This window comes from Wyeomyia smithii, chromosome 3, assembly GCF_029784165.1.
Source record: "Wyeomyia smithii strain HCP4-BCI-WySm-NY-G18 chromosome 3, ASM2978416v1, whole genome shotgun sequence".
In the NCBI taxonomy this organism is placed as follows: Eukaryota; Metazoa; Arthropoda; class Insecta; order Diptera; family Culicidae; genus Wyeomyia; species Wyeomyia smithii.
This window is the reverse complement of record NC_073696.1, coordinates 134247318-134269793: the sequence shown is the minus strand read 5'-3', so window position 1 is coordinate 134269793 and position 22476 is coordinate 134247318. Positions and strand designations below refer to the sequence as shown.

The 22476-nt window shown below is 44.0% G+C and overlaps 1 protein-coding gene and 1 long non-coding RNA gene across 2 annotated transcripts; both read left to right on the top strand.

Annotated features, from left to right (window-relative positions):
• The first annotated feature begins 289 nt into the window (after positions 1-289).
• LOC129731405 (uncharacterized) lies at positions 290-1710 on the top strand. The gene is made up of 3 exons (XR_008729006.1): positions 290-397; positions 455-696; positions 757-1710. It is a non-coding gene; the product is annotated as an uncharacterized LOC129731405 (long non-coding RNA).
• A 2056-nt stretch (positions 1711-3766) lies between these two features.
• LOC129728577 (uncharacterized) lies at positions 3767-6784 on the top strand. Its single transcript, XM_055687025.1, has one exon. It carries the CDS (start codon positions 3767-3769, stop codon positions 6782-6784), a length of 3018 nt encoding a protein of 1005 aa, XP_055543000.1.
• The last annotated feature ends 15692 nt before the right edge of the window (positions 6785-22476 follow it).

Here is a 22476-nt window from a genome sequence, read left to right as displayed (position 1 = left end):
CGTTATAAGACTCGAGAGCGTTCGACAACTTCATGTTTCGTCGGTAAACGATTTGACAGACCGCGAATGGGTTCGCAAATTTGCGATGTCGCCCGTTGTATTGCTGTCGAGCACCCTCTAAGGCCTTACTAAGATTTTTAACCACAATACCCCGAATTGTCTCTAATTGGTCCTGTCTTGATTTTAGATCACCCTTCCCGGAAATCCTGGAGTAGTCATCCCCTGATGCCATTTCGCAACCATGGACGACGAAATGAGGACTAAACCCGGTAGAAGAATGAACCGTAGTATTTAGGATGCGTTCCACATCAGAGATGCGGGCATCCCAGTTGCGCTGGTCCGTGCGGGCGTACGCGCGTATTGCCGTATTTATAGAACGATTCGTTCGTTCTACCGGGTTAGCCTGCGAATGATATCTCGAATTCAGCCAATGTATAACATTTGTTTCTTTTAGGAATCGGCTGAATTCTCTGGAGATGAACGTCGAACCATTATCGCTCAACAAGATTTCCGGACTTCCATGGCGGTTGAACCAGGATCGCACAAAGTGAGGCGCTGCAAATTTTGCGAACGGGGGTCAACATTACGTACTTGCTGAAGACGTCGAGGACGACTAGCAAGTGTTGATTGCCCCGTTTGCTTCGAGGAAGTGGGCCTATGTAGTCCACCGAAATCATCTGCCACGGTGCACCGGTTGTGCGTGACTGACCCATTTCGGGTTGAACTGAGGTAAATGGTGCTTTTATCTCTTTGCAGGTCCCACATTGGCGAATATATTCGCGAACTTCTGGTCCCATACGAGGCCAAAAATAGCGTTTTTGAACCTCGTGAATCGTTTTATCGTATCCCACATGAAGCAATTCATCGTGAGTACGCTGCACGATTTCTTCTCGACACTCGGGGGTTGGGACCAATTTCCAACTAAACCGAGAGTCGAATGGTACACTTTTCGAGGCCACGTATTTGAAAAGTTTACCATCTTCAACTTTAAAGTCAGGGTAATCATCAGGATTATCTGAAACTTAAGACTTCATGGAACAATACCAGTCTGAAGTGGACAATGCCGAAATGGCTGCTACAGCACAGGATAAGGCATCCGGAACGACATTGTCCTTACCTTTCCGGTGCTCAATGGACATGTCGTAGAGTTGTAGTTCCAAACTCCACCGACTCAGGCGCGAACTGGTTTTCCATTTGGTCTTCAATATCCAGGTAATGGCCGATGAATCAGTGACAAGTCGAAAATGATAACCTTCCTAGTAACGTCGGGAGTGTTCAACCGCCATAATCACCGCCAGACCTTCCTTTTCGGTAGCGTGGTAATTCAGTTGGGGAGTGGTTAGCTTATGTGAAAAATAAGCCACCACTTTTTCCCCCTCTGGATGTTCTTGCACCAAAACAGCCGCGACAGCAGTGTCGCTGGCATCTGTCTGCAAAATGAATTCCTTTGAAAAATCTGGCGGGACAAGCACAGGAGGAGTGACTAAAAGTTCCTTTACCTTCAGGAACGCGAGTTCTGCTTCGGAGTTCCAGCCAATATTCTTGGCCTTTGTTTTCAAGAGGTCTGTCAAAGGTGCGGTTACCTCACTAAACCGATCAATGAAACGCCGGTAGTAACCGCACATTCCAAGGAATCGGCGCAGTTTAGTAACCGTCACCGGCCGCTCGTAATCGAGTATCGGCTGAATTTTGTCAGGATTGACCTTTAGACCTTCCTGATTCAACAAATAGCCAAGAAATTTTAACTCTGGAATCCCAAAACGGGATTTAGCCAGGTTTATCGTCAGATTGGCTTTGGCTAGACATTTGGCCACCTCTTTGAGCAGGTGTAGGTGCCCGAACGTTTCGCTCACCACGATGATATCATCGAGGTAAACGAAGACGTACGGTTCCAGTTTTCTTCGTCCTAACACCTGGTCCATCAGACGTGCCAAAGTGGCAGGGCTGTTAACGAGACCGAAGGGTAGACGAGTAAATTGGAACATACCCCTGCCGGGAACACTGAAAGCGGTAAACTTACGACTGCCCTTAGCCAAAGGAACCTGGAGAAAAGCCTCCTTTAAGTCTATAGTAGACAGGTACTTGGCTTTAGGCAAGCTTCCTAAAATGCGCCCGGGATGCGGCAGAGGGTATGCATCACGTACTGTACGCTCATTAAGAGGCCGGGCATCTAGACAAAGCCGAATAGAGTCGTCTGGTTTGGTCACAGCGACAATTTTCAAAGACCAATCGGAATCTGACTCTTCAATAATACCCATTGTTTGGTCACTCTATCGTTATATCCGAACGTATGCAGCCAATATCAACCAAACTGATAACCGATAAGGAAACATCGCACGAAGCAGGGGTGCGTTCGCCGATGGGCCGTATGTCTGTTCGTGCAGCCGGGACAAATCGATGCTGGATAAGAGTGAGTGCGATCGGACGGAGATGAGTCGCTTGCCATCAACGGTCGAACTCGCACGCTAGATGCGAGTCTATTGGTCATCGTTAAAAATTCATTTGTTAATTTAAGATATTAGAATAATTATGAAGTTAAGATATTAAAATATAGGAGTAGCCAATACAGTGTAGTGTTTCTATAATTACACGGTGTTTAATTTGATGGTGACATTCTGGAGGCCTATCGCCCTATTAGGAGGAATATTGGGCCAGCAAATCCAGGAAACAAGGCGGCTATCGAAGGCCAAACGAAGGACACAGTTATTACCCAACATTGCTAGTCCTTCGAACCGGATTGGCTTTACAAGGATTCGGGACACGGATTTGCACGAAGGGTCTTTGGCCAGATTACGGTTATCGGAAACATCATCGCTACACGATTCACTACAACCCACGCCAAGCTGAAGGGAAGCCATTGCAAAAGAGAGTTGTTCATCGCCATTGTTACACAGATCTACGCTGAGCGGCCATCGCGGAAACAACCGAGGCTGATCATCCGCCATCATCGAAGGGAAAGAACGCGTGGAATCCACTACTGGGGATAGCAACGCATCGATAGAGTCACTGGTGATGCTCTACGGCCGGTCAGGTTAGTAAAGAGCGTAGTCTATGTCCAGCCGATGGACAATTTATTTTGTGATTCTAACACCAATTTTCGTATCCCCACGTCATTTCGTCGCTATCGGTCACTGCATTGGTGAAATACATCGGGGAAAATTGCATGCTGCATGGATGCATGCTACCTATTGGTTAAAATCGGAGAGAAAATCAAACGTTTTAATCGGAACCGCAAAGTCTCGGAAGTGACATTGCGCAACATTTATTTCTCCCAGGTAAATTTACCTTTGGGTATATGCCTAGCTGGGGCTTATTTTTTGATACTGCCATTAAAAATAAAATTCCCGTTCGACAATTTGTGGCATTGTTTCTTGGATCGGAGCCCTGAATGCCCTTAAGCTACGCTACTGGTGACTAGTATATACTGTCCGTTGAAGTTGAATTTGTCCAGGCGAAGTAATTAGTTGTCCAGGTGAGGCATAAGTATATGTTCTGCTGAAGTTGGGTTTAGTTGAATACTACATTGCTGCGTTCCCCTGATTGTACGAACTGACCACTTGTTCGGAGAAAATTATTGAGGCACTTACTGTTCAGCTGTGATAGCGGTGAATACACCCAGGCACGTCGATACTGTTTCTAATTCCTGTGAGGGGCGCAGTTATTAGTCTCCCAGGTAGGCTGGAACAGTATATGTCAAGTAGAAGCTAGACAACTTTCGGAATACTACATCCATCTATTTTTTCTGGTTATTCATCTGAGCGCAACCATGCCTTCGACCGCTTCGTCAGCAGCTGCGAAAAAGACAACATCAATGAAGTCTTTACAAACAAAACTCCGAGGCTTGCAAACATCACTTTCCAACATTGCTAAATTCATCCAAGCGATGGATGCAAACACTAAGACCAGTCAGGTAACAGTTCGTCTTGGGCGTTTAGATGATCTTTGGGAAAAAATCGGCGACGTCATCAACGAGATAGAGTCTCACGAGGAATATGAATCAGAAGAAGATTCACTTACCAAAGAGAGGATACTCTTCGAAGATCGGTATTATGAGATGAAGGCATCTTTGATAGATCGGATCAAGGAGCGTCGAGAACCTGGTACATCGGAACAGACCATTCGGGGAGCTGAACCCACACTGGTGTCATCGGGAGAGCATGTACGGCTACCGCAAATAAAATTGCAGAGCTTTGATGGCGATATTGACGAATGGCTCAGCTTCAGAGACCTTTTCACGTCACTCATACATTGGAAAGCTGATTTATCGGAAGTGGAAAAGCTACACTATCTCAAGGGATGTCTCGAGGGAGAAGCCAAGGCATTAATTGATCCATTGAAGCTAACTAAGGGAAACTACACTATCGCTTGGGAAACGCTACTCAAGCGATATAACAACAGTAAACTGCTTAAACGGAGGCAAGTGCAAGCTTTCTTTAAGCTGCCGGTTATATCAAAAGAGTCGTCATCGGAACTCCATAAGCTGCTGGAAGGGTTTGATAGAATCACTCAAACCTTGGATCAAGTCATTGAACCTGGTGACTACAAGGATCTTTTGCTAATTGAGACTCTCAGCTCGAGGCTGGATACCTACACCCGGAGGGGATGGGAGGAACTGTCCTCTACTAAAGAAAAGGACACTCTCAAGGATTTAACAGAATTTCTTCACCGTAGAATACGGATATTAGAAGCTATACCCACTAAAAACACTGATCCAAAACCAGAAGTAATACCAGCGCCGAAGAAAAGGCCGTTTACCATACGGGCCAGTCACAATGCGATACAATCGTCAACTCCGAAATGCTTTGCATGCTCGGATAGTCATTGGTTACATTTGTGTCCGACGTTTCAGCGTATGGCAGTGGCTGGCCGGGAAACATTATTGCGCACACACTCGCTGTGCAGAAATTGCTTCAGAAAGGGTCACCAGGCAAAGGATTGTTCGTCTAAATTTTCGTGCAAAAGATGCAATGGTCGGCATCACACAATGGTTTGTTTTAAGACGGAAGCAGATAGCAGTAATAAATCTTCTCAGGTGGGAGAGACATCGGCCACCCAGCAAAGCAAGGAAGCGGCGCTGACTGAAATGAAACCGAATACAAGGGTCGGTAATGTCGCTGCTGTGAAGGTAACAGCCAATGTTGCACAGCAGCTTGATTCAAGGGTACTTTTAGCTACTGCGGTAATTATCATCGAGGATGATCATGGTGTGCGGCATACAGCGCGCGCCCTTTTAGATTCAGGATCAGAATGCAATTTTGTTTCGGAAAGATTGTGCAAACAAATGCACGTTGCCAAGGAAAGGGTAGAAATCTCTGTCGTTAGAATTGGTGCAGCTTCCGTTAGGGTGAAGCATACGATCCGCGTGAACATCAGATCGCGAAACTCAACATTTACCGAGGTTATGGATTTCTTAGTATTACCAAAATTGACATCAAAATTGCCTACTGCAACGGTACAGACTATGGGATGGGTTATACCACAAGAGATCGAACTAGCGGACCCGTCATTCTTCGTTTCGAATAGTGTGGACATCATACTTGGCATCCAATCGTTCTTCGGTTTCTTTCGGACTGGCAAGGCAATGTCATTAGGAGAGGGACTACCACGGTTAACAGAATCCGTTTTTGGTTGGATAGTATCCGGAGAGGCTGCGACACTGACTAATTCGACGCAGATCACCTGCAATATCGCGATATCTGACAAACTGGAGGAGATGATGGAAAGGTTTTGGTCCTGCGAGGAAGTAGGAGATACCCATAATTATTCCCCTGAAGAAAGTCGTTGTGAGGAACATTTTAGTACCACTGTCCACCGAGGGTCGGATGGACGATATACGGTTTCACTTCCAAAAAACGAAGACATTTTGGCACGGTTGGGAGAATCTAAGGACATTGCGCTTAAACGTTTTATCGGATTAGAACGGCGATTATCTCGGGATGAAAACTTACGGAAACAATACCACGAATTTATCTCAGAATATTTGGAACTTGATCACATGCGTAAAATTGTTGATGACGGCACACCCGGAATTAAAAGATGTTTTCTGCCTCACCACCCAGTTGTGAAGGAAGAGAGCACCACTACGAAGCTTCGTGTGGTGTTTGATGCGTCCTGCAGGACTTCTACAGGGATTTCTGTGAATGAGGCTCTACTAGTGGGTCCGGTTATTCAGCAGGATCTACGATCAATTGTTCTTCGTTGCAGAATGCGTCAAATCATGCTCGTTTCGGACGTCGAAAAAATGTTTCGGCAAATAAGAATAAACCCAGCTGATGCTCCTCTCCAAAGTATTTTATGGCGGTTCAGAGAGGAAGATGAGGTGGAAACGTATGAGTTAAGGACAGTTACATACGGTACGAAACCGGCACCGTTTTTAGCAACGCGAACACTTAAGCAGCTAGCGATAGATGAAGCGGAACGTTATCCTCTGGCAGCAAACGTTATTGAAAACGATGTCTGCATGGACGATGTGATTACAGGCGCCGATGATGTCGAAACAGCTACAAGGCTGCGATTGCAACTGGATGCAATGCTGGAAAGTGGAGGATTCCGATTGAGGAAATGGGCATCGAACTGTGTAGCAGTATTGAAGGATATTCCGAAAAACAATTTGGCGCTCTCAGAGGCAAATGGCATCAGCTGGGAGCAGGATTCTGCAGTTAAGGCTTTAGGTTTAACTTGGTTACCAAAATCAGACACGTTAAGGTTTAGTTTCGTCATTCCCGAGCTGGCGCCAGATCAAACACTAACCAAAGGTCCTTTCGATTATTGCATCGTTGTTTGACCCTTTGGGTCTCCTAGGAGCCACGATTACGAAGGCTAAAATTTTCATGCAACGTTTATGGAGTGCGAAAAATACGGATGGGCGTGCATTGGAGTGGGACTCGCCTCTAACCGAGACTCTTGAGGCAGATTGGCGGATTTACCATCAGCAGTTGGCCTTGTTAAATGAGTTGCGCATTCCGAGATGCGTAATTGCATCCGCAGCAGCATCAGTTCAAATTCACTGTTTTTCTGATGCGTCTGAACGAGCATACGGTGGATGTGTGTACGTAAGATCTATGGATGCAAACCAGTTGGTCACAGTTAAGCTTCTTACTGATAAATCTAAGGTAGCTCCATTAAAAACTCAAAGCCTACCGCGACTCGAATTATGTGGCGCTAGACTAGTTGCGGAATTATGGGAAAAGGTGACGGAGTCAATCGGACCAGATTATGAAGTGCATTTTTGGACGGATTCCACTTGTGTTCTACGGTGGATCCAAGCTTCCCCAGGAACCTGGGTTACGTACATAGCAAATCGCGTATCTAAAATCCAAGCCATAACAGAGGAGCACACTTGGCATCATGTACCAGGTTTGAGCAACCCGGCTGACTTAATTTCGCGTGGAGTAACGCCAGCAGTATTAATTGAAAACAGTTTGTGGTGGGAGGGACCAGATTGGTTAAAACAAGAAAAAGACCAATGGCCCCAAGGACAGGAAAATCTTTCGGAAGGAGCGCTAGAAGGAAGACGAATTGCAGCTGCTGTGGTGGCAGTCAACGAGAATGGGTTTATGCATGAGTACATTGCTAGATTTTCATCATACACCAGGTTATTGCGAGTAACTGCTTACTGTTTGCGATTAAAGGCAAGGGCAATGCCAAGGGAAAATGGATGTTTCATAACAACAGCGGAATTAAGAGAAGCAGAGTTTGCCATTATTCGGAGGGTCCAACAGGACGCGTTCTCCGAGGATTTGAAACGACTAAGAAAAAAAACGACTGCGACAAAAACGAAAGGACGATTATCGGACGGATCATCGAGGATGATGGTTTCAACAAACAACGGATTACGATAATCCTCATCATGAGCTGGTCGAAAACTGTTGTGAATTTGGGGGTCTAGTTTTAGGCTTTCTATGGAGCGCACATCCTTACACAACTGCGACTTTAGTTGGTACGAATCCCGTTTTTTTAAGCAGTAGGGACAGCGAGAGACATCGAAACCCTTGAATCCACACAAAATACAGAAGACTCGTCTTGGATTTCTGCACGCCTCATGCTCGTGTCCAGTAACACCGCAGTTGTAACAGACTCCGAGATTAGGAGGTCGATGCTGTTCCACCAGATAGTCGAGACAAATCACCGGTTTTTGTATGGATTCCGGTTTCGAATTTCTCTCGACAAGATTCTTTTCCGTCTGAACACCTGGCTTTTTCTTCGTGTTTTCAGACGGCGTTTTGGAAGCAAAATTATCCTTTTGGTAATTTTTGCTCTAAAATGTTTTGGTTTCAACGTGGCTGTTATTCGAACCACCTCCCTTTCTGTTTTGTTGGTCCTTTTTCGAGGTGTTGATTGGCGGATTTACCGAATAAGCAGCGACTTCCTTTTGAGAACCGAACACTTTTCGGTAAATCGGTGTTTTGTACGCGTCAATCGATTTTCCCAGAGTCATCAATTCTGCAAGCGTACTCACTGGCTTTGAAATTAGTACTTGCTTATAGTCCGGCCTGAGGTTCCGCTTGAGCACGTCGAGTTTTTCGCTCGGTGTCATGGGAACCGTCATAGCACGAAATATTTTTTCCATTTCCTGGAAATAATCCAGGAAACACTCGTTTCGCATCTGCAGGCGCTGGGAAACCTTTGATTTGAGAGCGGCGTCAAGTTACGGATGAACGAAATTTGCCTTAAGCTCACAACCCAAATGGTTCCAGTTGTAAAGCCTGTTCTGCGCTCTCATAGCCCGATACCAAGTAAGAGCATTGTCAGTGAGTAGGTGCATTGCAGAATTGAACAGCTCCTCCTCTGAAATTTGCTCGCACTGAGCATAATTTTCAACGGAGTCCAGAAATTCATTCAGTCCTAGCCCATCATCTGTCCCAGCGTATTTCTCGATTTTCCAATCGGAAACACGCTGTGGTCGACGATTGTAATGGTAGCCCAAGCAGGATGGTATTTCATTACCCGTATGATTGGGCAAAGGAAAACGTCCACCCGTCGGGCTTGACCTTCCATTCCCATGGTGTTTTGGGGCCTGGGACTGAATGACTGGTGAAGCTGGTTTGGTGTTCTCAATCGGAAGTGCCGGACATCGATCTTTCAGCAAGTCCAGGAGTAACTTTTCCACCACGGTTTGGTTCAATGTGGGCGCCAGTGGTGGATCATGTACTTCCGGTTCTACTGGCTCGTCGATTTCGTCCGTCTCATGTCTTTCGTCCAGATCGGTCTGCAGATCAATCTCGGGAACGCCAGCTGGTTTAGAATGTACCAGCGCCCGAAGTTCACTGACGGATTCACGAAGTGAGACAACTTCTTGAACCGTCTCTCGCAAAACTGAAGCAATAGTGTTCAGTGAAGTAATCCCGCCCATTAGCGTCGGAGTAGCTTCCAAAAGGCTATCAGACCTCTCCGCCGCTAGAGCTTTATCTCGTTGGGATTGCTGACGTAAAAGTCGAATCTCGTCCCTCAACTCGCTCAAGACAGACCCAACATCTTCTCCTACGAGCGGACCAGATCCTACACTTTGCGGGGAAATGGGTGCCGTTTGTGTTGGTGGCACGTTAGTGTCCAGCAAATCACCCACACCTGCTCCACCTTCCCCAGTATTGTTAGTTAGAGGAAGCACTGCTGACATATCAAAATGTTCTTGATATGTAGCAGCAATTTTCGCCAACAAACCCAAAATTTCCTGGTTGACCTCCCCTGCTGTGTATTTGTGGATTATCTGGAGTCTAGACCCCAGATGGAGTAACCTTGTTCGGTAAGCCTCCTTGTTTGGGCATCTATAACGGAGATCTTCCTTAATGAAACTCAACTTCCCAAGGCAGATCTCCATTTCTTCAGCAGCATCCCCATGAAACACACGCAAGCGTTCCACCGGAGAAGACCGTTCTTCGGCCAACAATCCCCGTAAACGACGCTGCCGCTGAACCCCAGATGGATCCGAATCAGCCGAGATGACAACATTCCGCGAGCTTAACTCAAAATCTAGCTCGTTGAAATGCAAATGGTCGACCCGCATCAACCAATAAGCTCTGTTGAGCTCTTCCACAATCATCGCCATTCTCTCGATTTTTCCGGAAAAGAACTCGAAAGCACAAAGCATTCGGTATCGACACGGTAAGAAACTTTGTATTATTATTTCGCCCACTAACGATTCCCTTTTATTTCAGGAATTTGAGCGGAATTGAAAAATGTTTCGAATCGGATCGGAATATTTTATGGTTGGCAACCACCTTGACTGGAAAAGACTCAAGCTTTCCACAACTCGTCTGGCAGTTCCACCAAAACCAATGCAAAATCACCGATTCAGAAAACAGAAATAAATAAATATATACAATAAATATTTAATAAATAATATAAAGAACACTGAAACATAAATAAACAATACGACCGCGAACAATATTGCGGAAGAAACCTCACCACTTGCGTAACAAAAATTCTAGCAAAAATCCGATTTTTGATAGAGGTACCCCACACTCAAAAAGAAAAGAAATATTTTTTCTTAGAAAAATATTTTTTTCAGTGCGGTTTTTTGCGCTGTGCGCCAATTGTAACAGGGGGTCACCCTGCACACACTTATCTTTGCCCGGCGAAACCCTTACAGGGCGGCCAGATACCTCTAACGGACTTTCGGATCTTCGCTAGAACTCAAGAAAAAAGAAAACAAACAAAATAAACACTTATCGCGATTTATTCCGGATTTTCCTCTACGCTGTTGTGGTGGCAGCACTTCCCAAAAGCGGTTGATGTCCAAGCTGCTCCGGCAGGTCAGACAGCGGCAATATCCAACCACTTCTGCTTCAACGGTCCTCAGCGGGGTGGTGTCTTCTCTGCTCCTTTACACTTAGCCGGGGGTAGCTAATCGCTTTGCTCTCCCTGTCCGGCGAGCAAACACCAACACTTGTAGCACTCGAATCCCGGGCCAGTGGAACAACCTTCACTGGACTTGGCAGTGGAACAACCTTCACTGCAAACAACACAAAAACGGGACACCAACGAGATCGAGGCTAAACTGATCATCCCGCGATGGCTGCCGACCACAACATACCCGCCGAGACTGGATTCAGCACCACTTTTTCGCAACTAGAGGAAAATACCGGCCTATCTAACCCTAACAATTTATCTACAAACATGACATAAAAATTATCGAACCTATCTAACGCGACAATATCGTTCACAAATGGAAAAACGAACGAATTTAAACGAAAATAAACAAACTTATGCGAACGATATTCAGCGCAAGTGGTGACAGTTGTCATGTTGGGTACACGCTGCTGCGGGGGTGTTCAAGTGCGGGTAATTTTCACTGATACACTCCCTCGCAAAGTTACCCATAATAAGGGTTATTTTCACGTGAACACGCTCTTGCAGCGTTACCCAAAATTAGATGAATTTTCCACTCGATGCTGAAATTGCAACCACACAGGGTACAATTTGACACTAATTTTGTGGAAATTGGGTCAGCCATCTCTGAGAAAAGTGAGTAAATCCAAGTAGTCTTCGGAATATTGTCCTTTTCATAGCTGGATTTCACATTTTTAAACATAACAGGCAAAGCAATAGTCCGATTGCTGAACGAATCAATAAGGTCTTATGAGGCAACTAGACCTTCCATTTGACACTGATTTTATGAAAATCGGTCCAGCCATCTCTGAGAAACATGAGTGTTGATACTGGCAACACTCACGGTTACACCGATAAGGAAAATTATACCAGTCGACAAAGGAGTTGTCATATTGACACTGTAACCCAGCCGTCGAAGGAGTTGTCACCGATTGAAGGCACAAGGGTTACTCTTTAAAATTTGCCAGCTCATCGTTTTTTTCTAGATTAGACGTCGTACAGTTAAGAATTCCTAGAGAGGTGAGGGAAAGTTGCTAAAATTAACTTTAAATTACCCTTATTTTAAATTAAAACCTAAAACTTTTTTATTTCGTTTAAAACATTCTAGATTTCATGCAAATAAAGTTAAAACTACAGTTATTAAAATATCGAAGTGTACGAAAAGGTTAAAATTGTTCTTGAAACACGTGCAAACCTAAATTTGTAAGTTAACCCTAAATAAAACCTGTTACTTGAATATTGTTAAAATAAAATAAATTTACAGCTAAAGCTACATTACAACAAATTAAAAGCGTTGTGATTTGCTAACGAAATCAACCCAGGGACGTTCAGGAACAAACTTTAAAAATTTAGTGGATAATTACCGATATGCAGTCCATCCCGGAGGAATCTGAGAATGTTGGGGCACCCCTCGCAGAAACGCTCGACGAGAATCGGTCAGATTGCGTACGTTGCGACCGTCCCAACAGTGCGGATAATATGGTTCAATGCGATAGTTGTCTAGCTTGGTGGCACTTTGCGTGTGTTGGTGTCTCCGATTCGGTTGAGAACCGTTCATGGTCATGCCCCAAGTGCCAAATAGACGATGTAGGCAGCATCGTCTCCTCATCTCGTCTCTCGTGGCTCAGATAAATCGGCCAGGTTGAATTCACAGCTTGAGAAGCTAGCAGAGCTCCAAGCATTGCAGAGTAAATTCATCGAGGAAAAATATAAGCTGCTTGAATCTCAGCTTGAAGCTGAGGATGGTGATAAGAGCGTGCGTAGTAAATGCATCCGAGTTAGTAAGCGGTCCAATGCTGTTAAAGTGATAAATTGGGTAAATTCATGCGCAGAGCAAACTGGAGTCATCCAAGTTCCGATATCAGCGAACGGAGACAATCCAAACTTGCCGCCGGCACGAACCAATCAGACGCTAACGAAAGCTACTTTAACTGCCAGTCTCTCCCAGACACAGCTATCAGATGGTAAAACTGTGCAGAGCCCGCTTAAGCACCCCGCTTTGCCCACTCATCGACACTCGCATACTCTCATCCACTCGGAGGTTGGTTTGACCGAAACAAATTCCAAACCAAATGAAATGAGAAACAATAATACGATGCCACTCGCACAGTCAACACCGACACAGTTGCCACCTCTCACAATGATATCATCATTTACACACGCGCTATCAAAGGCACTATCAGCTGCGCCTTCTATTGCGCCTACATCGATGTCACCTAATGCGCAAGTACCGCAAACAGCAGCAATACAACAATCAGTACCTGCACCAGCGGCAGCCGAGAAATATACTGCATCAGAATTTCAGCCTTCATCGTCGCGCGATTTGTTATCAGCGCCAGCAACAGCACCGTATGCTTCTACATCAATGGATCCACCTGCACCAGTGCAACGCATCGTATCCAGTCAACCAGAGGCTGTACCGATACCCGAAGCGTTTCCTTCATCCCAGTTTGGACGAATGACAGCACCCCCACCCGCAGCTATAGGTTCATCTGTACCTGCGCCACCGTTAACAAATTGGCCTACAGAAATCTCTGGTGAAGTATTTCCCGTGCCACCAGGTAAGCCAGTAAATTGTCCCTCTCACGCCAATTTACCACCAAGAATATTAATGTCACCAACCAACATTTACTCAAACAATTTGGTAATATTGTTTTATCGCCATACCAATTGCCATTGCTCAATGCAAACTTAGCCACTTTCGCCCCCACCCCCTCGCAATTAGCCGCTAGGCAGGTTATGCCCCGTGATTTGCCGATTTTTTCTGGCAACCCCGCGGATTGGCCGCTGTTTATAAGTAGTTTTATAAACTCCAGGCTAGCTTGTGGGTACTCCAGCGCAGAAAACTTGTGCCGCCTTCAGCGTTGTCTCAAGGGTGCCGCGTACGAAGCCGTTCAAAGCCGATTACTTTTGTCTGAATCGGTATCTCATGTGATGGAGACACTCTGAATTTCTTATTTCCGCTCTTTTGACGAAAGTACGTTCAGCGCCAGCACTGAAATTGGAACGGTTCCAAACCATTATTGATTTTGGAATGTCTTTTCAAAGTCTTTGCGATCATTTAAAAGTCACCGGACAAACCGCGCACATGTCAAACCCTACACTGCTCGTCGAGTTAGTTGCAAACTGCCACCGCATCTTCAAATGGGATGGGAATTCTACTTACAAAGATTTCCCGAGGTGAATTTAAAAACCTTTGAAAAATTCATGTCCAGTGTGGTATCAGTGAGCAAAGTGACTACATATGCTAACGTAAGTGCAAGTACGTTCGAGAAAAATAAAACCAAATCAAAAGGTAATATAAATGCTCACGCAAGCGCTGTTAATTCCGGTAATGCAATCGGCTTCCCATCTAAGTCGGATGATGAGAAAGTATGTCCCGCTTGCAAAAATGTTGGTCATAGGATAAAAGATTGTAAAACTTTCAGGGCGCTCGCCGTTGACGGTCGGTGGAAATGTGTACAGTCTAATGCACTCTGTCGAAACTGTTTAAGCTCACACGGGAGAAGAAGTTGCAGGAAAATGAGCTGCTGTGGAACCAACGGCTGCGAATTTCGTCATCATCCACTTTTGCATTCGTCACGTACGAACGCGAGCGCAAGTACGAGTGCGAAGTCATTGGTTAATACTTCTGAAAATCTCACACACCGCATAATGCAGCATTCTTCGTTCTTTCGTATACTGCCAGTGACTTTACATGGGTCTAGAGGAAAGGTAGAGACCTTCGCCTTCCTTGACGACGGATCATCTTTGACCTTAATTGAGGAGAGTATTGCCGAGGAGCTTGGTGTTGATGGTGTAAAAGCCCCTTTGTGTTTGCTATGGACGACGAACGTAACCAGAGTTGAAAGTGAATCAAAACAAATGTCGCTAGTTATATCCGGTGCTGGGGGGAGAAAGCATAAGTTGGATGAGGTTCAAACCGTAAAAGAGTTGTCGCTACCAAAACAAACACTGTCATTCGAAAACCTTGCTGCCAATATACATACCTCAAAGGGATCCCAGTCTCGAGCTACGTCGAGGCCGTACCAAAGATTCTCGTTGGGGTGAACAACCTAAATCTAATGGTTCCACTGAGGATAAAAGAAGGATTAACTCGCGAACCAGTTGCGGCAAAAACGAGACTGGGTTGGTGTATCTATGGCGGGAAAGGTTCTGCTGGTTGGAGATCCTCAGTCAACTGCCATATGTGTGAATGCTCGTCGGATAAAACGTTACACGATCTGGTTAAGGATTTTCTAACCACTGATGAAGCAACCGGTCATGCTGCCTATATCAGAGGAAGAGAAGCGCGCTAACCAAATATTGGTACAACGATTCGCAGAGGAAACCACTACGAGACAGGTTTAATATCGAAGTATGACCGCATAGAGCTTCCCGATAGCTACAATATGGCTCTCCGTCGGCTTGAGTTATTAGAAAGGAAAATGAGTCGAAATCCTGAGCTAAAGGAAAATTTACAAAAACAGCTATTGGCCTACCAACTCAAAGGGTATGCGCACCGTGCGAGTGAGGACGAATTGGCTGCTGCAGATATTCGGCGAGTTTGGTATTTACCTCTAGGAGCGGTAATCAACCCGAAGAAGCCTGCACAATTTATTAAAAACAAGAACGCTGAAGAATTCAAAGAACTTTACCCGCGAGCTGTCGAAGGCATTGTACAAAACCACTATGTTGATGATTCACTTGAAAGTTATGAGTCAATAGAGGAGGCGATAAGGGTGTCTCAAGAAATTTATTTATTTTATTTTCGTCAAACAAAAGTAGACTACATATGTTTAAAACTAACTTACATGCTATATGCTATTTATACTAGTAAAAAGAGTTTATACATAATTGAGTAATAATTTCTCTACTTGACGGATTATTACAATAAATGTTTTCTATCGATTTAAATTGCGCGTTGAATTGAAGTATTGTTTTAATTTAGTTCTTGACATAGAAAAGTCAATTGCTTCAATTGTCAATTGTCAAAGCCATCGAACTACATTTTTTTGCGTTTAGCTGAAGAAGGCTTTTTTTACACCAAATGTAAAAATATTTTATCTCGTTACGGAAAATGTTTACATCATCAGCGTTTTTAATTTCAATGAAAAGTTTTATATCGTCGGCATAAATAAGAGTTTTTACATGTTTTAGAATAAAGGAAATGAGTCACGTTCATCTGAGTGGTGGGTTCGAGTTGAGGAATTGGTTGTCAAACAGTAGAGAGGTCCTCCATCGTTTGGGAGAAGCAGTGCCCGTAGAAGATAAACAATTGGCAGCAGACAAATCAAAGAACTACGAGCGCGTACTCGAACTTTTGTGGCTGACACACGAGGATTGCTTTGGGTTTTGTACGGCGATGACACAAGAAATCGATCGATGATTGCAAAGCGACGAACCTCCCACCAAAAGACAAATGTTAAAGTGTCTTATGTCGCTTTTTGATCCCCTAGGTCTGTTATGTCTCTTTGTGGTGCACGGAAAGATTCTGCTACAAGACGTGTGGATGAGAAGGTTGGTGATGACTTGCAGAGAAGATGGAAAAATTGGACGAATCTGTTCGAACACATTAAAACACTAAAGATTCCGCGCTGTTATTTTCCGGGTGCCACAAGTGAACGCTCAGCTACATATTTTTGTAGACGCTAGTGAGTCTGCATACTGTGCAGCAGCATATTTTCGGACGCTAAACGCCGATAACATTCCTGAGAACGTGTTGGTCACCGCAAAGACTAAGGTCGCACCACTGAAGACGCAATCCGTGCCTCGTTTAGAGTTGAATGCAGCTGTGTTGGGAGCACGTTTGATGCAGTTAGTCCAAGAAAGTCACACTGTAAACATAACAAAGAAAGTGTTGTGGAGCGATTCGGCTACGGTTCTCTCCTGGTTGCGGTCTGATCGTCGTAGATACAGACAGTTCGTCGCCTGTAAAATAGGGGAATTACTCACCGTTACTGATGTGGAAAACTGGCGGTGGGTTCCGTCTAAGCAGAATCCCGCTATAAAGTGGGGAAAGGGACCCGATTTAACAGCCGAAAGTGTTTGGTTTAAGGGTCCGGCCTTTTTACAATTGCCTGAAGCAGAGTGGCCGATTCAACGATCTCTGACACCGCCAACAGAAGAAGAACTTCGTCTTTGCTATGCGCATAGATCGACGAAAATTCCGCAACGATTAGTAAAACAAGAAAGATTTTCTCGATTAACCCGGGCCATTCGCTCAGCCGCCTATATGTATCGAGCCATTGTAAACTTTAAGCATTTGATATAAGGGCAGAAACGGTTTGTTGAGCCACTTACAATGGAAGAGCTACAGAAGGCCGAACAACTACTTATTCGGGAGACGCAGTGGCAATGCTTCCCGGAAGAAATGATGATATTGAACCTTAATCGTATGAGTTCAACAAACCAGCAGATACCTTTGGAAAAGAACAGCAAACTGTATTAGCTCTGTCCCATTCTTGATGAGAACGGCGTTCTTCGCAGTGATGGCAGAATCGAAGCAGCACCAAATGCGGGAATGGAATTGAAATTCCCAATCATTCTCCCAAGGGTACATACCTTTACTTCTCTGTTGCTGGACTATTACCACCGTAAATACTTGCACGGCAACTCTGAGACCATAGTAAACAAGATTCACCAACGGTATCACATCCCAAGGCTTAGAGTAGCAGTCAACAGCGCCGCAAAAGCGTGTCAATGGTGCCGAGTCTATAAGGCAAAACCGAAGGCGCCACGTATGGCCCCGCTACCGCTTGCAAGAATGGCATCATTTGTAAGACCATTCACACATGTAGGTTTGGACTTCTTTCGACCCCTGACGGTGAAATTGGCAGACTTAATGAAAAACGATGGGTAGCATTGTTCACGTGCCTAACAATACGGGCAGTGCACTTAGAGATAGCCCACAACTTGACGACTGACTCCTGCGTAAAATGTATTTGCCGCCGAGGTTCCCCGTCTGAGTTTTACTCAGACAATGGTACAAACTTTAGGGGAGCCGCAAAACTACTCCGAGAGCAGTATGAACAGAGCAGTAGCCGTAACATTCACAAGCACATCAACCAAATGGATTTTCAATCCTCCCAGCGCCCCGCACATGGTTGGGGCGTGGGAGCGCATGGTACGCTCTGTTAAAGCTGCTGTTGAGGTGGCGTGTAACAACAACCGTAAACCGAATGACGAGTCGCTAGAAACCTTTATAGTAGAAGCCGAGGCAATCGTTAATAGCCGGCCTTTGACGTACTTACCGATTGCAGCAGAGGAGTACGAAGCCCTCACACCAAATCATTTTCTTTTGGGAAACTCAAACGGTGTTCGTCAACCGATAGCAAAAGCAACACCACTAACGGAAACTTTGCGATCATCCTGGATGCCAATACAACATCATCTCGACGTATTCTGGCGAAGGTGGGTTAGGGAGTATCTGCCAACGCTTACTAGGCGGCCGAAATGGTGTGGCGATACAAAACCGATAGTAGAAGGCGACCTGGTTTTCATAGTCGGCGAGGGCACCAGGAACGAGTGGATAAGAGGACGCATAATTGAAACCTTCAAAGGGGTAGATGGGCGAATCCGTCAAGCAATGATACAAACTGCGAGGGCCGGTGGCAATGTTAGAGGTAGATAGAGGTGGTAAAACTGAACCTGGTGGCCAGTGTTACGGGGGAGAGGATGTTGATATTGGCAACACTCACGGGTACACCGATAAGGAAAATTATACCAGTCGACAAAGGAGTTGTCATATTGACACTGTATCCAAGCCGTCGAAAGAGTTGTCACCGATTGAAGGGACAAGGGTTACTCCTTAAAATTTGCCAGCTCATCGTTCTTTTCTAAATTAGACGTCGTACAGTTAAGAACTCCTAGAGAGGTGAGGGAAAGTTGCTAAAATTAACCTTAAATTAACCTTTTTCTAAATTAAAACCTAAGACTATTTCTTTCATTTAAAACATTCTAGATTTCATGCAAATAAAGTTAAAACTACAGTTATTAAAATATCAAAGTGTACGAAAAAGTTAAAATTGTTCTTGAAACACGTGCAAACCTAAATTGTAAGTTAACCCTGAATAAAACCTGTTACTTGAATTATTGTTAAAATAAACATAAATTTACAGCTAAAGCTACATTACAACAAATTAAAAGCGTTGTGATTTGCTAACGAAATCAACCCACGGACGTTCAGGAAAAATGAGTGAGATTAAACAGTCTTCAAAACACATTTCTTTTCATTACTTTTGAACCATATGTTCAATCTTTATAAAATTCAAAAGTTAAGGGTTTTTTGGGTGCCCGTTCATTGGAAACCAATTTTGTTCAAATTGGTTGTGTAGTTTTCGAGATAATGATGTTTCATGATTTTAACATTCTGATACATAACCTCTAAACTAAAAATCCGATGGCAATAAAATTGAATAGGGTATTATGGGACAACAATACCTTTCATTTGCAATTAATTTCATGAAAATCGGTCTAGCCATCTCTGAGAAAAGTGAGTGAGAATAAATATCTGCACATACACACACACACATACAGAAAATGCTCAGCTCGTCGAGCTGAGTCGAGTGATATATGCCATTCGGCCCTTTGGAGCACTTTTATACTTTCGGTTTTGCAAGTGATTGCTATACCTTTCCTGGAGAAAGGCGAAAAGGTTAAAATCTGAATGAGGTATTAGATTTTTGCCTTTCTCCTAAAAAGGTATAGCAATCACTTGCAAAACCAAAGATATGAAAGTGCTCCAAAGGGCCGAATGGCATATATCGCTCGACTCAGCTAGACGAGCTGAGCATATTCTGTATGTGTGTGTGTATGTGCAGATTTTTATTCTCACTCACTTTTCTCAGAGATGGCTGGACCGATTTTCATGAAATTAATTGCAAATGAAAGGTCTTGTTGTCCCATAAGACCCTATTCAATTTAATTGTAATCGGATTTTTAGTTTAGAGGTAATGTATCAAAATGTAAAAATTATGAAAAATAATCATCTCTAAAACCACACTATCGATTTTCACAAAGATGGTTTGAAATGAACGGGCTACCTAAAAACCCCCAACTTTTGAATTTTATAAAGATTAAACTTGTGGTTCAAAAGTTATGAAAAGAAACGTGTTCTGAAGACTGTTTAATCTCACTCATGTTTCTCAGAGATGGCTGAACCGATTTTCATAAAATCAGTGTCAAATGAGAGGTCTAGTTGACCCTATTGATTTGTTTTGCAATCGGACTATTACTTTGCCTGTTATGTTTAAAAATGTGAAATCCAGCTATGAAAAGGAACATATTCCGAAGACTATTTGGACTCACCCACTTCTCTCAGAGATGGCTAACCCGATTTCCACAAAATTAGAGTCAATTATTAAGTCTACACCCTATTGAATTTTACTGTAATCAGACTCTGTCTGTCCGACTTCGTCTGTAATGTACCGAAATGTGAAAATCACATAACATAATTATCTCAGAAACTACACAACCGATTTGATCAATATTATTATCAGATGAGTTGGCTAGTTGAGGGTTAACTGATGAATTATGATTGAACACGTGGTTTCAAAGTTTGGCTGCCCTATTTGGTCATTTTCAGCTGTTTTTCAGAAACCGGAAGTCGCCATCTTAGAATTCAAAATGGTATCTGTGGTCGATTTGAGCTCCTGTGTATCATTCTAGATCCGGATATTATTATATTGGGTGGAAATCGGCCATTTTTGGCTCTTTTCCAGAAACTGGATGTTGCTATTTTAGAATCCAAAATGTTGCCTGAGGTCGATAATGAAACATATTTGTTCCATTTAGTGGGTTAGTTCTCGAGATGTGCAAAAATTTGTGTTTCATTTGTATGGAACCCCTCCCTTCTAGAAAAGGAAGGGGCGTCCAACTAATATGGACATATTTGTTACCCTTTAAAATATCCACATGCCAAATTCGGTTTCATTTGCTTGGTTTGTTCTTGAGTTGTGCAGAAATTTATGTTTCATTTCTATGGGACCCCTCCCTTCCAGAAGAGGGAGGGGTCTCAAACTATCATAGGAACCTTTATCGGCACCAAAAACCCCTACATACAAATTTTCACGTCAATCGGTTCGGTAGTTTTCGAGCCTTTATGGATCGGACAGACAGACAGACCGGACTGCATTTTTATATGTATAGATTACAACATCAAGTTTTTAGAACCTAAAGAATGAATGTACATTTATTGGATTGGAGCGTTTATGTAAATCTACTTTTTACGAAATAATAAGTTTGAATGAGAAAGGCTCGGTCTGACCGCTAGGGGGATTAATTTAGGTTTTTATGAAGGAAACTATTCTCAGTACGATTAGTGGTAAAATAATATAAATCTGGAACGCTACCATCGGCGTAACTTTAAACTAAATGTAAATGTCATAGCATAAACTTATTGGTATTAACCTAAACAACAACTTTGCCGAAGATAGTATGACTAAAAACTAATCATGATACCCACATTTACAAAGCTCGCATTTTCGTAACGCGACACCATTTGCAGGAGACTGTTTTGCGTAACGCGACACCATTGACACAACGAAATGTTTTTGGGAACATTTCGCCAAAAATTCAGTGTTTTCTATGTTGTAATATGTCATATTGTTGGATTTTGTCTCCGCAACAAATGTCTAGAAAAAACCAGGGTTCAAGAACTTACAACAGAGCAGATATCTGAACGTATGCCATCGAGGGTTGAAAAAGCGAAATTCAGCGATGGTGTCGCGTTACAAAATGTATCGGGTTGCAGTGCATGATACAACTATCTAAATTGCTAAACTAACCCGTCATAAGAAAGTACATTTAAGGGCTCTTCCCACTGCTTCCGTTCCGGGACCGGGCCGGGACCGGGCCGTGGCTGTTCCGCGTGTCGTCCGGGCTCGTTTGAGATTGATTGCATGCGTTCTTATGAACGCATTCACACCGACGCGCCGTGCCCAGACCGGGGCAGCGTTGAGTTGCCGTCGTGCTGCTGCAGTGCGAGAGAAAAACTATCGTTGCCGACGATACTTTGTGTTGGCCGGAGAGTGCACGGAAAGCACTCGGGTGGATGCGTGTATGTTGTAGTGACATATTTCGCGCGGAGTGAGCTGCGGTATGAAAAAAAGAGAAAGACGTTCTTTCACATACACATTTCAACATTTCTCAGCCAGAGCGCAGCGCGGGCACGGTTCAAGCACGGCGCAGTGTGAATGCATGAAATGTCCCGGACGAGCCCGGTCCCGGCCCGGTCCCTGAACGGAAGCAGTGGGAATAGCCCTTTAGTTGGCATGATTTACGACCTGTTCAATCATATGCTCTTTAAGCTAATTTCTAATATCCAGCCTAAAATGTACACCAAAGTCGGTTCCTCATGGTGTCGCGTTACGCTGGAATGTGTCATATAACCAGGGATGGTATTCTACGCGATTTTTCGGGACTCGTAAGTAATCTACGTAGAAAACGGTATTCTACGTTTTCTACGGTAGAAAACCTCTCGCAAGCAGAAAACTCTCAAGCACTCGAAAACTCACAGTATGAGTCATAGAAAGCCATTCGCTGCGCTGATTAGGTGTATTTAAGTAACGGGAGAATTAATATAACAAAAAAAATACGAAGAAGCAAGAAAGTGTTTTTCCGGACTATTTTGTGATTGTTGCGAAACAAGCAATGATAAAGAAACTCAAA

What these genes read in the sequence shown, in the direction of transcription:
- LOC129728577 (XM_055687025.1), top strand. Translation starts at nt 3,767, where the DNA reads ATGCCTTCGACCGCTTCGTCAGCAGCTGCGAAAAAGACAACATCAATG.